Source organism: Pezoporus wallicus, unplaced genomic scaffold (genome assembly GCF_028554395.1).
Source record: "Pezoporus wallicus isolate ANWC-B61680 ecotype Strahan unplaced genomic scaffold, APGP_CSIRO_Pwel_v1 contig_5485, whole genome shotgun sequence".
NCBI classification, from domain to species: domain Eukaryota; kingdom Metazoa; phylum Chordata; class Aves; order Psittaciformes; family Psittacidae; genus Pezoporus; species Pezoporus wallicus.
In genome coordinates, this window is record NW_026641550.1 from 3,716,685 (window position 1) to 3,731,910 (window position 15,226).

Genomic DNA, 15,226 nt, shown 5'->3' on the forward strand with positions numbered 1-15,226 from the left:
CACTTTGAAACTCCAGCATATGTAAAAAATGCGCTTAATAATCACTTCAGCTTTATGCACATATTCCACATTTCCTTCCAAGTTCTTGAAGGAAGTTTCCAACACACAGATCTCAATTCTGCTATCATTTCTTTTATTTCTGTTCCAGCAGAATATACTTTCTTCCCCCTTCTCCATTTTATTTTGCCTGCAAGTGAAGCACCCTTTCTACCTGAGATCAGAGAGTTTCCCTCAAGCTATGCTTTGTTGATTGTTTTTTCTGGCAGGCTATAAAGACGTGTTTGATATATGCATCTTTCCTGTTTCCTAACATCAGAAAAAAGGCTGGGCAATGTTTAGAGGTCATCTTTCACTAATGTAACTAGAAAATACTTGTTGCTAACTGGGCGACCAGGAACATAAAGCTTCCTCTGTAGCATCCCAAATTACAATAACCTACTGCAAAAAAAAAAATAAAAATGAAGGCAGGATGAAGATTAAAAAGGGCACAAGCAGACTGACCAAGAATTGCTTGCTAACTCAAAATCAGTGGCTCACTCCTCATTTCCTCAGAAGGTCCTAAAGGCTTGAACAGCTATTAGTTTAACAAGCCAGCTGTGGATATTACCATGGCTTGGGAGCCATAGAGATGTGCACCAAGATCCCAGACTCACAAAGGAGATACTGCAAATGGCGAACATCAGCAGGAGTTATTTGCAGGGGAAGCATTAGACATGAAGAATGCTATCACATAAACCAACAGAAAACAGATAACAAAGATGTGCCTGTATTTATTTAAAAAGCAAGTCAGTCATAGATGCATTATAGAAACAGGAATTATGAACAAAAAATAATAATGACTATATAAATAGCCTGTTAATTTTTTTTCTTGCCTTAATTTTCCATCTGATTAAAATTTCCCACCAAAGGCCCTCCGACTTTCAGGGCTTTGATTCTGGCAATGCATTACAATTCTGGCAGGTAGCCAGCCTTTTATTTTTATTGCCTAGTCCTTTGGTCTCTTCTTCATGTATTTCTCATCTTGCAATATTTTTCCCCCCTAGTCACAGAGCATATGTAAACAACAGGAATTATTTTTGGATTACAGAACCTACTCTATTTCCATTTCTAACAAGAGATCATATTCTTGCAGATTCTTTCTTTTTTCAGCAATTAGGTTTGGGCAAACATTTTTCTGTAAACAGGACTTATTTATTAGGTATTATACTTTATGCTGCTGGGAAACTGTCAAGATCCCTAAACATGGCTAAAATGCATAAAAATTAAAATAGTAAAATATTAAATTACATTCATATCATTAACATGCACTGCTGACTTTTCAAAAATGTTTATTATCCAGTGACAATGCACTCAGTAATACATGTGTTGCAAACCCACTTCCAGAATCTCAAAGACTAGTTTAACAGAGTGCTTAAGAACATGGCAGACATATTAAATTGCTTTACTGAATTTCAAAATGCTGAAGTGACAAGAGCATGATAAAAAAAGATATGCTAGAAATATCCTGAATTAATTCTATCAGTATTTGTCTCATCCTTATTTGGCACAGATATACAATGTGTGAATATTTTATGGAGTGTGTAGATTGTCCTTTGTGTGATATTTTGCATTCCCTCTTTCCCAGCCCAATCTGCTGATTCCAGTTGGTGACCTGCTTCTTGTATTTCTTTGGATGAATTTGTTGCCCCAATCATGCCATCAAAAGGGTTAAAAAAAAGTAAAAAAAAATAATTAAGGCCTACAATTGTTCCTTCAGGCACACCATGTTGTCATGAAAAAAATTACTGAGGGGCATGTAGTAGCTGAGAAAGAGCTCTGGTCCTTTTGAGGTATTCCTCATCACAGCATCTACAGAAGTTTCTTCTTGCTTAGGATGGGTTTGTGGCTTGCTTTGACATCCTCACATTGTGGTGTTCTCAATTTTTTATTTTTTTTTAAGTCATATAATTAGTTTCCTCAAAAACTGTACAGTTTGTGAAAGCTTTCACCCTTTCTCTGATCATTCCTCATTACAGAGAAGTACAGCTGTGATGTTTTTTGAAACATCTTTCACTGTGCCCTATGCAAGCTAATGAAAACACTGTTAACGATAGCAAGCGATGCCCAGGATAGACTACAGAAATAGCATCTTTTTAACTCCTACAGACTGTCTACGACCACATTACAGCTCTGACTCAGCAATCTATTCCTCTTCTTCATAGTACTTGTGCAACATGCTGGACTGTAATGTGTGCACTGCGGCCCCTGTAATATACATGGTCATTAGAAAAGAACCAAATGCTTGGTTGAATGGGAATGGACTGAAGCATGTGTTTTACTGCAGTATAGCCTATTATCCCATTCCTTTGATGTAGATTACATCTGTCTACATTTAAATTCATGTATTTCTCTGAAGTAGCCCTCATCATGAACCAGCAAACATAAACAAGTTAAGAGGAAGTTGTATTACTGACCATGTGAGACCAGAAGGCCCTTAGAAACTTCATGGGCACTTCAGACAGCTTGCGACATATAGCATGCTGGTTGCTGCGCTAAAAGAGCTTCTCCTCAAGGGACATCCAACAGAAACATACCTGCTCTTAAAAGAGCCAGCTGGCTACCCATCCTTTCAAGCCAGGGAATGTAAACCAGACCCTAATTCTTGCTTATTTGTGAGCACAGTGGGAAGCAGAAAGTGAAAGGTCCACATGTGTTTCAATTTTTTGCTTTTATAACCGATGTTAGGTAACATTATACATTTTGATTACTTAAAAACATTATCCAAGGTTTCAGTTTTGCATGCTGCCTCTCTGAAAACCTGGTAGAGGCACTTGGAAGCTTGTTGAAGATTCAAGATCTTTCGCTACTTTTAAGGGAGTATCTGAATTACATATGTTCTGAGTTGCCTCCTCCTTCTTTCCCCAACACGCCATCTGCACACATAACAAGCTATATAAAAGGTCATATGACATATGTCACCCTTCTATCTTGCTCATAAGCATCTTAGGTTATAATTACATGTCTAGAGCACACCTACCAGGAAATGTTTCCCAGCGGTCCAATAATACAGAACTCCTTAAAGAGCATCTTTCAGCCAGCCAAAAACCTACAGTGACTTAAGAAAGCTCCTGACTTGCCACATATGATTTGTCAGGACGAACTTCTCACTAATACTTTCAGTTCATGTTCTACAGATTATGTATTGGCCAAGCATGATTAAAAGCTTTCAGCTGTAGCTTCCACATACAAAAGATGTCCCATTTACTGAAATATTGAGATTTCTTTTTTTTTTTTTCCCCAGAAAGTAAAAGTTTGCAACATGCCCAGTAGACCAAACACAAATAGGATACTCCTTTGAGGGAGCACTAGCAACCACAAAAGTAATGAAAAGCAATTTGCCTTATTATTCACTTTCTGTAGCCATTTACTTGAGCATTCCAGGTACTTGTTCTTACCTACACTCAAAGGGCAGGAGTAGGTCTATACATCTCAGTAAGTTCTTATGGCAGTTACCAGTATCCTCAATTTTAATAATTTTATCTCTCATTTTTAACATACAAAATTTCAGTCAACAGTCTGCTTGCTTGTTCCCATGCTACAAGCTTCTGGCAGCACACACTCAACTTAATGACAGACTTGGGTCTGTTCCAGCAGATTATTAAAAAAAACCCCCACATTCTGATGAAAAAATCATCTGTGTTTAAATAGCTACATAGTCCAACCAGGCAATTTGAGGGTTTTGGCTGGTTTTTCCCCTCTTATGGACCCTTATCAGGCCATTATACACAGGCACACAGACAGTATTCAAACGAGAGTTTAGCAATGTGTTTGTGCTTAAGTTTCATGACCTGCCAAACACATTACAGTAGGTGCATTATTGTTGTTCTGTGTTTCCATAGCCAGGCTTATTCAAGAGACCAAGTAGCTTAGCTTAACACTAGTCACATAAGGTATGCCTTGATTGTTTCTTTTAAATATGACTACTTTGAACTTTAACAAGGATGCATATATACTTTAATACTTGTCAACAATTTACTGTAATAGCAGCAAGGTGGCTGCTAAACTGTCAATTATGCTTCTTCCATGTGCTAAATTATTGCTACATATTTTTGGAGATCCTAACAGTGCAGGAGAAAGGACATCAAATGATGCTTAGAAATGTGATACACATTTTCATTTCACACTCCATCAGTTTTTACAACTAGAGCTCCATGAAATGCATAAGAATACTTGGCTAACAGCCATATCTACTGAGGTGTAAAATAAGGATCAGATCTCTTTTTAAGGGAGTTTCATTTTCTTTAAATCAGATGTTGACATTTTTCCAAAATATATTGTAAATATCCCTTACCTCCACTCATCAGTTAATTTTGAACCTCTGAATCCAATTTTGATCTGTTCTAACAGCATGTAGCCAATGCACATTTTTCAGAAACAGCTTTGTAAAGCAAAATAAACCAATTCATCCTTCCACTAAACTAGAACTAAAATACATTGAATTATATAATCACTGATGTTAAATCTTTTCAGTTCTACTAAGCTATTGCACCCTGGAACAAGAAACAAGTGTATTATTGCCTTTAGAGTCAGCAAAGTAAAGCTAGGAGCATCAGCAAAAACATCTTTTAAATTCAGATTTCAATCTGTCAGTAAAGATTAAAGCTTCATGCATATATAAGAGGGGAACTATAAAATGATAACAGATACATAGCATGGAATCATTATGCTTGAACAGCTGCTGGTTTACTAGTGTATTAAAGCAGAAAATGTCTTTTACTCACCCCTGTTAAACCAGAAACTTCTCCTTTTGCTAACGGCCTAGTGATGGATGCAGTGTAAACTCTGGCATCTGACACTGGTTGCCCCTTCATGAAATGTTTCCCAGCTTCATAAATATTCACTTCTACCATTTTACCCATTAACAAAGGATCCTTTGGTACAAGAACCTTTCAAATAAAGATAAAGACATAGTTACTAAATGCCACAAAGAACATCAGTGTCTCCAGCTTCCACTCAGAAAACAGGTATTTTATAAACATCAGAGCAAATCCTAACACTTCAAAAATTTAGTTACCAGCATACACGATAGCCCCTGACCACACACTGGACCAGTAACATCTCCAGCTTGTGTTCTTCAAGATCTGTGCAGTGTCAGGTCAGCTTTTTAAAAAAAATTAAAAGTTTTTGAGTATGTAGATGCTTTGGGACAGAAATTATGCCCTAGTTTCTGTTTGCACAAGGCCTTATTTTGATTGTGCAGATCCTTTGAAGCTGAGATGCATGACTGACAATGAAAGCCTGTAAAAATGGATGAGTGTTTCTTTGGTTAGCAACTAGTGCCACCCTTTCCTGAATATGCCCTAAGATCAGACAGTCCCATAAGAACTTCAGAAAAAAGACACAACATAACAGATGTTTCTAAATCGTCTGCGTTAGGAAAGAAAGATCCCAACATACAGGAGGAACATTTTTTGCTGGAAGAACAAGTGGCATAAAAAGGCTCTAAAACAAGAGCCTCCACAATATGTAAGCTCTAGTTCTACCAAGAAATCTGTCAGTGTAGGTCTATTGATGTAGCTTTAATAGCAAACTCTTTTAATATAGATGAGGTCAGTGAACAGAGAATAGGTCTGATAACTATTTGAGTTAACAGAACGTTACACCAGGTCTCTGAGCTCCAGCTTCCAAACTGTAATACAATATTTAGCGACTCAAGAGTGGTTTTCAATTTACTATCATCAAATTCACTGCTATTAAAGTTAAGTAAATAGCACCAAGTCTTGTACTTACCTGGACAAACAGCAGGATATTATCCTAGTCAAACACGCCACACAAGATTTTAGGGAAAAGACATACATTTTAAAAATGGGAAGTATGTAGTCCGTAATAAAATTTAAAATTACTCCCTATGTTACCATTTGCATTTTGTGTATTTCCAGTCCCAACCAGGAGTGGTATTAGGTGCTGTACAAACACCTCATAAAACACCTTCTTTTTCACATACTGCTTTCTCTTTAATTAATGAAACTTTCATAAACCAAGCAATTTCTTTTTAATATCTATCTGGAAAACCATGTTCCTCAAATATGACTGATAAGCTACAAAAGCAAGGAACAGCAATACATAAGGTTTAGACAGTGGTTAGAGATTAAGTACAACAACAAAGAGATTTCAAAAAAAAAAAAAAAGAAAAAAAAAGAAAAAGAGGAAAAAATAGTAACCCAGATATCTAAAAGAAGCAGATATTTCATGAGCAGGAATGTTATTTCCTACTAACCAAAACCAAGCAAAAATAAAGAAATAAATGCTGTAATGTAACCCTGAGCCAGAAGAAAGCACTATTAGTGACTATTTAAGTACAGCCAGGATCAGTAGCCTCTCCAGGTTCAGACAACTGAATAACTAAAGGTAACGAGAGCAAACTGTAGAGAGCTCAGTGCAAGAAAATGAAGGAGAAGCCAAAGGCAAACCAGAATGAAATCATGATGATTCAGAAGTTGATTTTACTGATTTTCAGCAAGTCATCTGCTTTTGAGCAAAAATAATGATTTTGTGGAAGAGATGCTGTACTTCCTTCCTAGCTCACAGATAATGTTTCTGTGTGGAAAGAATTCATTACAGAAAGTACATAAAATGAAATGCGACGTATCAGGTTGAAGTGTTAATCCTGACAAAGTTTCTGACCCTTCCTACTGTTTGAATTATTTCATTTTGGATTTTTTTTTCCAAATTGCATTGCCTGAAACAATTTTCTGAAAGATGTACAGAAATTATCAAGATTCAACTATTCAGAAAACAATGCTTTGGAGACACAGAAATGAAAATGACTGCATACCCCATAAACAAGTCTTGAACTCACATCAAGAAATTGTTTCTGGAAGAATGTTGCCTGCAAAATGTTTCTTATTTCTTTATTTTTTTTTTATTTTTGCTTTCACTGTGCCACACGGTGTTGAGATTATCAGAAAGCAAAGATAAAACAGAAAAATGTTACTTTGTTTACTTAACTGTACCTGCTCATAGAAAGGATTGTGAGCAACATAGTAATTGGAATCAAAGGATTCTTCTGTTACCAGAACTCTCTGCCTCTCACCAACCTGGAAAATAAAAGAGAGAGAGATGACTCAGAAAATAAAAATAACAAATTACACTCAGAAGAGAGCTGCAACTACAAACAGTCTTAGCAGAAATAACCCAATGCCGTGAAGAAATTCTGTCAGCAAGAAGACAGGGCAGAGAAAGCCCTAGTTCAAATTGTCTAAAAATGACAGGGTTAGAAGTCAGGATTGAGGGCTAGAACTGTGGTACTGTAATGGCTTAACACAAAATTCCAGTTAAATGGTATTCCAGAAATATAAACTGATTTTAACTGATTAACACAAGAACAAATAAAAATATCAGATATTCACAGAGTCCATGAAAAAAAAACCCAAAACCACAACAAACAACCCAAGAGCACAAAATTTTGCAATCAATCACAAAAAGGGTAACATCACTGTCTGCCCCATTCCATCTATCCCTCCACCCTTCCAACAAAGAAAACTACTAGCAGCACCTGAGAGACCGAGGGAGCATTAGCACACTGCACAACTTCTAGATGCCATCATGCTCATCTATTTGCCCCCCCTTTTTTTTTAAGCCACGCTTGCTCTTTACAATGATAGGGCATCTCTTTATACCTTCTTGGTGATTTCAGTAAGCTGTACTCAGGAGAACACATTGATTTCCATGACAGCAGAGTCAAAACTGCACATTACAGACTCTGTGAAGAAGAGTTTTGAACAACTCATAGACACTGCATATTAAAGGCCAACTAAATACTCGGCTAAAAAGCCCAGCGTTTCAATGATACCTCCAAACTTTCAAATGCACTGAAACAGTTTAAAGGAAGCACCAGTTTTACAATTAGTTATGCCGGAGAGCCAAGACAAATCAGTCGCATTTAGGTGCCGAGTCGATACAAACCAAAATCTGACTTCCCCTGAAGTTCAAGATTCCCCACACAACACCTGAATTTACCTATTACTGAGATTTGTAATCGTGTTTATAGCTTAACTTCTGCAAACCTAGGAGGGAGGACATTTAGCTAACATTTTTAGTTTGAGCCCAGCTCTATTTTTTTTTTTTTTTTACATATAAATGTGCCCTGGATTATTTTGAAACTATTTGACAAATGCATTCTGCAAGTTACAACTGTCCAGCAAGTTAAATTTACTCCATGCTTTTATTGCTATTTTAAGAATCAAAAAAGATTTCACATTTTACTCCAAACTTTTAATATCTCTGAGCTGCATTCAAGACTCTCCCCCTTCCATAAAATACTTCCATGTCATCCTAGGGGCAGCTGTTATGTAAAGTTTTAGGACCTCCATTATAAAGGCCATGTGAATGAGCAAGAAGATGCAAGATGATTTGATTCTTTAAGGTACAAGCAGTAAAAGTGAAAGATCAGGATTTTCTCTAAGAGTCAATGGCAGAAAAAAATCTACGAGGAAATAAGAACAGCAATATCACAACTGTGTTGTGTGTACATATGCATATATATATACACATCCCCATAAATAACTCTCCACTTGCCAGAAAGACTTCATGAAATATCTCTTGCCTTCCTCTCCACATACCTGAAGCACTCCCAAAATAAACCCTGGAGAGCAGGGGAGACAGTGACCAGCCTGCTCTTTGTAGCCATTTGCCATTCCTCTGAACAGTAAGGTGTGCTTTTTCTTTCAAGAAAACAGTTAATTCAAATCCCCAAAGGAGTTTTGCAAATACATGTCAAGAAAGCACTGGAGATAATGCCAGTAATAAGATTACAGGGAACATTTCCCTGAATGGAGAGAAGGACTTTTGTTTGTTTGTTTCTAAGATATTTGAGTCCATAGCTTTTAAAATCATAACCCAGTATCTGCTATAGCACTACAGGACCAAAGTCTCAGATGTCACACAATATTAAGAAAAAGAGGAGGATGAAATGTTAGACAGGAAGCATGCATCCCCAGGGAAACATGCTACCACTGAAAAGCACCAAGGCCAATCACCAAGTCATGTCCTCATCTTGTATTCATTATTTATGGATACTATAACTTAGCAAAACCTAATCAAAGCAATACTGGGTCTGTAACTCATTTCACAATTGTTTTGTGATTCCCTGGTTGTCTCTGGTCATAATGCTCTGCCTTTACCGTCTCTATGAATCCTGCCTGTGAGGTAGTTTAAGCTACGTGTATTATCTTCGTACTTTCAGATGACAGAATGGCAAGTATGATATGCAAAAAAAATTAAAAAAAAATAAATCAGAGGCAAGAAGAAAGGAACACCTGTGTTTGATCATTTGATATAAACAGTGGTTTCTTCAGGAACACATTGCCAGTTCTTCTTATCTTTGATTTCATGAGCAAAACCAGTTCAGGTCTCTGTGTCTCAGTGGGCCAGACAGAGCTTCTCTGGGCTCAGAATTTCTCAGGAATGGGAGGAAACCAGGAAGACTAAATTTGGCACACAGCATCAAAACCATGGCATTAAAACTGAGTACCAGAAATGCAGAGGAGCCAAACATCCTATACCAATTTACAATACATACATACATACACACACACATACACAAGACCAAGATGGCATACTGCAAGGAGTACAGGTAAAACCAGTAATTGCTCACGGTTACTCAATTTGTAGCCTTGGCCAAGGCTGGACTTACAGAGAAAGACAATATTCAGCTATTTGCAGACTCTTTTGCCATAACAACAGAAAAATTCCATTTAATGAGTTAGGCCACGGGGTATTCATGATCTACAAGACTAATTGGCTGCACATATTTGTAAGACAGAAAATGACTATCTATCCTGCATCCAAGTATAATTAAGTGTAAGCACACAGAATGCAACTTTGGTATTGAAATTTCTTCAAGAAGTGGAATATGTCATCATTTCTGGGATTATTCCCCTGGGATCTCTAAGTGCTTAAGTTTCACCTCTCTCAGAAAGAATTTAAATATGCAGAAACCAGACAGGATATCTAATAACAGTCATAATTATAATAACCTTTGATGATTTTTTTTTCAGGCATGTACCAGCAGAAGTAATTCAGTATCTTATTTTTATTCCTAGCCTTTCATCTGCTTCCACAGGTATGCACTAGTTCCAGCTCTCAGGGAACTACAATTCTGACAAAAGCATCCGGAACTCAGGAAGCTCATCCCTAGCATCTCAGTTTGGGAAGACTTCTTTATAACCAGGATTTTTTTTTTCTTTACAGAGGATAGCATGAAAATAATAATGAATGACAGCAAAAAACTTGCCTGGCAACCTCCTCCATCCCAAGGCAGACTGGTCACAAGCAGAATTTGTTTTCATCAAAATTAACAAATGCTGCTGGTGATATCACTTCCTACACTGCAACAGTTACCAGGTACTTTGTAGATCTTGCAATTAGTAATCAAATCACTTACGAACTTTTATTTAACTTTCATTTATCCTATGGGAAATTCTGACATGATAGTTCTATAACACAGTTTTTCCTCTACTGAATACTATGAAAAGCAGTTTTTCCAGCTGGCTGATTTTCTAAAATGAATGAATGGTAAGAAATGTCAAACATGCTTCTTGGCTGCAGTTAAATTGGGTTTATTTTTGAAATCCAAACTGACTGAATCATATAAAACACAAGACTGAATTTTAAATTATCCAATAGTATGGGTACAAAAAACAGGCCCTGTTTACATGCTTTGATAGAATATTGCTGCTTAACCCTAACAATGGCCTGCTGCAATTATATTCAAATAATCTATACCTCTAATTTTTTTTCTTTTAATTTATGAAAACTCTAATTGTTCCAGTTTGATTCATTATTTCTTACAGCAAGAGCATGTGGCACGTGATTTTCCTTACTGTTTCCTTACCGTTTTTTTTTTATCTGAATATTGCTAGTTTTGTTTTAAGAGTCTCCATTTGGCTAAAAAAACCTGAATATTAACAACCACTGTATTTCTAGACTTCTCTGATAGAAGGTGGCACAGTGCACATACAGCCATCCCCACTGATTTAGAGACAGTTGCCAAAGTTGCCTTCATGTTGAGTTCAATTCATAGTGGAATTGATGAGCACCTCTCTATTTGTGTTGAAAGAGGCTGGCTTGGATTCTGACCCCACTCCCCACACTGTGGAGCATACTTAGTACAAGGCTTGGAAGCCATACAAAAAGCTACTTTCCTGTATTTGTTATACAGGATATAATTTGTATTTGTTGCCCGTCATAAAGAGGGCAATAAAAATTACACATTGCCATAATTTATGTGTGTATGTTTTAGCAGATTATTCTGGTAAACACCCATATTTTGACCTTTACTAAGTATATCAACATTTAAGCAAAAGTAATTAGAAAGTGTTCTCTCCCTATTCTTCAGTTGTGGTCTAATTATTTAGACTAAATGTTACTAACTATGCAGATGCTGCGTCCTTCCCTATAAAGGAGAGAAGAACTGCTGGACCTACTTTTTATGAATCACATGAATCCTGTACTTAGAAGACAAATCTCTCAAAAATCATAATTAAGCATTCTCTAAGCCTTATAGATTGTAGGTGTTTCCTTCTGACAGTCAAGTCCAGGTGTGACACAGTCTCCCTGTAAAAAGTGCAAAGTTTATTGAAACTTATGAATGACATGGTTGCATTTTGATGATACCGGAGCACATCTCTTTCCAAACTTGCCTTTGTATGGCTGTTTTTTTTTCTGCTATTCAGCACTGCTCCTCCAATATTTAGGGTGTGTATGTACCTCCCTTTCTAAAGGTAGCCCTGGAAACAAAGAATGGACTTGTCTAGGAGTTCTTCTACAGAGTTGTTTGGTTTTTAAATGTTGAGATTGCAAACCAGTAACATGAGAACAGTTCAGCTCCTGAGCATGACAATTTTAATGCCAGGATAAAAATACTTTTCTGGCATACAGCATAGACAGCTGCCACTTTACTAGGGCTTATGCTAGTTACAACTACTGTCCGGTTCCAGATGGGCAGGTGCCTCCTTTTTATTATGTTATGGTTAGTGCATAACCCTGTACAGAAATGCAGCAACAGAGTGACATTAATATTTAGAGTCCTATATCTTTTACATCATACAATCAGAATAATCTTTACAACATGAGTCCGGCCCATTTTACACCTGAGGAAAGAAACAGAGAACCTGACAACTCCAGCAACACAGAGTAAGGGGCAGAATTCAGCACATGCATTTCATGCATTTTTAGTTCCTTCCCCTAACCCTAGACAGCGCTGCTTTAGTCCTACACTTATTATAAGAAAAACAAAATTCTCAATCTCTTACATAGGATCACAGAGCTATGTATGAACTAGAAATAAATCTGTTAAAAGACAGGGGATATTATTCGTCCTACTTATCCATATCAGACTGTTTTGCATTAAAGTCCAGTGTGGCTAAATTTTACCATTTCACTCACTATGAGTCAATGTTGCGCAGGTTTTTTGCAGCCTTGGAAACAGCATTGGGTGGTCGTCTTTGTATTTTGGAAAGTACTTAGCTCTTAAGTAGAGAACTTCAGAATCCCAGGTGAAAAACAGCCAATGGTCATGGAAGTGTCTCATTTCACTGTCAGTGAATACTGCTGGCTGTCAAATCACCATTACTAAGCTGCCCATCTTTAGACAAAATTGCAGGATTTTTGTTTTAAAAGGATTACTAAAATGTATGATTTACAGTATTTAAGCAAGCTGCTTTGTTTGTTTTAGGCACACATTCTTCAGACATACTGCTCTTTCCACAGCATTACTCAAGAATTCAGAATGGACACAGGCAACGGATGCCCACAGGACAAACTCTTTCAACCATTTTCCAGGCTGGCTTGAGGCTGTGTGAGCAGGAAGGAAGGATTAGGTATAAATTAAAGACAGCCAGCTCTAATAGTACACCATCAGCATAACAAAAAAGTGCCTCAAATCTTCAGCAGCAGGCAATGCAGCTCATTAAAAGCAAGTGAACACCTTTTCCTTGGTCCCCTTATGAATTCGTTGGCATAGCTACAGGGGAGGGAAAAGGTAGTGAGAGAAGGAGGCAAGAGATGGAAGTAGACTGCTTCTGCTTTCTTGGCCCATTGCTCACACTTCAGGGTAAATAGATCCTTTCTATTACTGCGCACCTGCATCTGACTGCTTCCTCTTGATTTGGTCTCCTGCTGTGAAAATGTAGCTTCTTCCAGCACATACAAACCCTGCCATGCAGCTCAGATGAAAATTATATTCAGAGATGTGAGCAGTGACCTAAAAATGACAACTGGTCCTCAAAATATCTGATTCCTTTTAAATTCTGTAAGTTTTCATTTTGCTTGTCTCTCCTTTTCATTGCCTAGAAAAGAGGTAATAGAAGTAGCATGTTGACAACTCTGTCCTGTCATCTTTCTAAATTTTATTAACTGTGTACAATATTACAAAAGGAAAATAAATTTCTGAAATGGAAGATAGATATTGCCTCTTAAAGCTGGCTCTCTCATTTAGCTCTTTCTGTTGTAAACCTGGGCTTAAGCAATAAAAGTATGAGGTGGCAGAATCTGGTTTTATTCTAGATCCAGCACAATGTCGAAAAGGCACTCTGCCTGTTTCTTTGTGCTCTTTGAAACTCTGCTTCCACATGTGCAAAATCCAATTCTGACTGTTACACAGCTCACAGAATAGCGACCACAAAGCTGGAGAAGTTGCTATAGCAATATAAAATACTCCATGCAGAACTGGTATATTTGAGACTATCATGTAGGAAAAGCACTCCAGCAACTGCATTAACGTAATACTGGCAAAAGCCTCTCCCTTCTTTTTTTCAGGTGATTTAACAAAACCCATAAAACTGCGCCATACATCTACAGAAAAACTCTGAATGAAAAGATCAGTTCAAAATAGGAAGAAGAAACATCTGAGTAGGCAAAGTGTGTTTAAGTTCTTCCTTTCAAAGCCAGAACAGTTCACAAGCAAAACAGAAAACTAGACAGTCTGCCCTTAAGGAAACTTGACATTTAATGTAAGTATAGGAAAATGCTGATCTTCTAGAATGGAAGATGGAGTTTAGAGGAATCTTTTAAATATATTAGCAACTTCCAGACAATTTGGCAATCACATGGATTCTGGTGGCATGAATAAACAAATGCCTGTGTTCTCTCTTTTTTTTTTTATGGTTGGGTTTTTTTTTTAACAAGCTATGCCTGGGGAGACGTGAGGCTACCAAGCTTAAAAATATGATGGTCTTTGTTAGGAAAGGCCACCTTTTAGCTGCTTCTGTGAAATTATTTAGAATTATTTAAGATTGACTGTTTATGTTGGAAGCAATTCCTTAAGATATCCAGCATACTTCCAAGTGATTTAAGCACAATATGAAGTGGCAGTTGCTAAGGCAACAATATGCAATTCCTGTTTCAGTGATGTCTTTTAACAGCTGCATGAGCCCAGACAAGTATCAGCTATGTGAGAATTTATAAATCATCTCAGCAAATCCCCCACCAAATAACTTCTCCAGAAATTACTTTAGGAACTTGCAATACCAATCTGTTTTCTCAGAATAAAGTCTTGTCTACACCTCAGAAAGAAAACTCCTCTCCAGTGGCTCTGCCAGAAGGGTGCTGATGTAGCACAGGCCGATGTAATACTGTGTTCAGCACAGATTCACTATCACCAGCTGTTGGAGAGAATTGCCAGCAACAATAAAAGGCCCTAACATAAGCGTGACTTTAGTAAATCGCAGGCAGAGCTGCACACTGCTTCCTCACAGACAGGAGAAAAAAGGAAAAAGCTGGGAGTAGATCAAAATACTGGATGCAAGAACACAGATCACAAAGTGAAGATAGCATTGAGACAAATCATGTCTTCCCTGACATGATATTGGAATGCCCACAGTAAGACTGGGTGCTCTTAGAATATATCTAAAGTCTGGTATTTTTTAATCAAATACACCAAAAAGACTGCTTCAGAAATTTGGCCTTCTCTTCAAAGTAGCAATATAATTTTTCTGCTCAACCTACAGCTGAAGCCAATGATCTCTATTAATCTCATCTGAGAATAAAAGAGAAGAAGAAGTGATAAAACAGAAAAAACAAGGGTCCAAAATGACCCCGTATGCAAACCTAACCCAACTCTTCCCCAAAATCCACTACAAGTTTTATCAGCACATTTAACAACACACAAAATACGTAACATAACATTGCTGCAATTTAACTGAGAATACAAAATAGTGGTGCTAACTGAAAGAGTCAAAAAAAAGGG

The 15,226-nt window shown here is 37.2% G+C and overlaps 1 protein-coding gene across 2 annotated transcripts in view; it reads right to left on the minus strand.

Moving 5' to 3' along the window:
• The window catches only part of CDKAL1 (CDK5 regulatory subunit associated protein 1 like 1), a 390,007-nt gene that overhangs the window by 21,221 nt on the left and 353,560 nt on the right, over positions 1-15,226 (minus strand). For both annotated transcript variants that reach the window (XM_057424394.1, XM_057424393.1), the window contains 2 exons: positions 6,993-7,076; positions 4,761-4,925 (listed from right to left, as the gene is read on the minus strand). In XM_057424394.1, the coding sequence (XP_057280377.1) occupies positions 4,761-4,925; positions 6,993-7,076 (249 nt within the window). The remainder of the gene's footprint in view (positions 1-4,760; positions 4,926-6,992; positions 7,077-15,226) is intronic.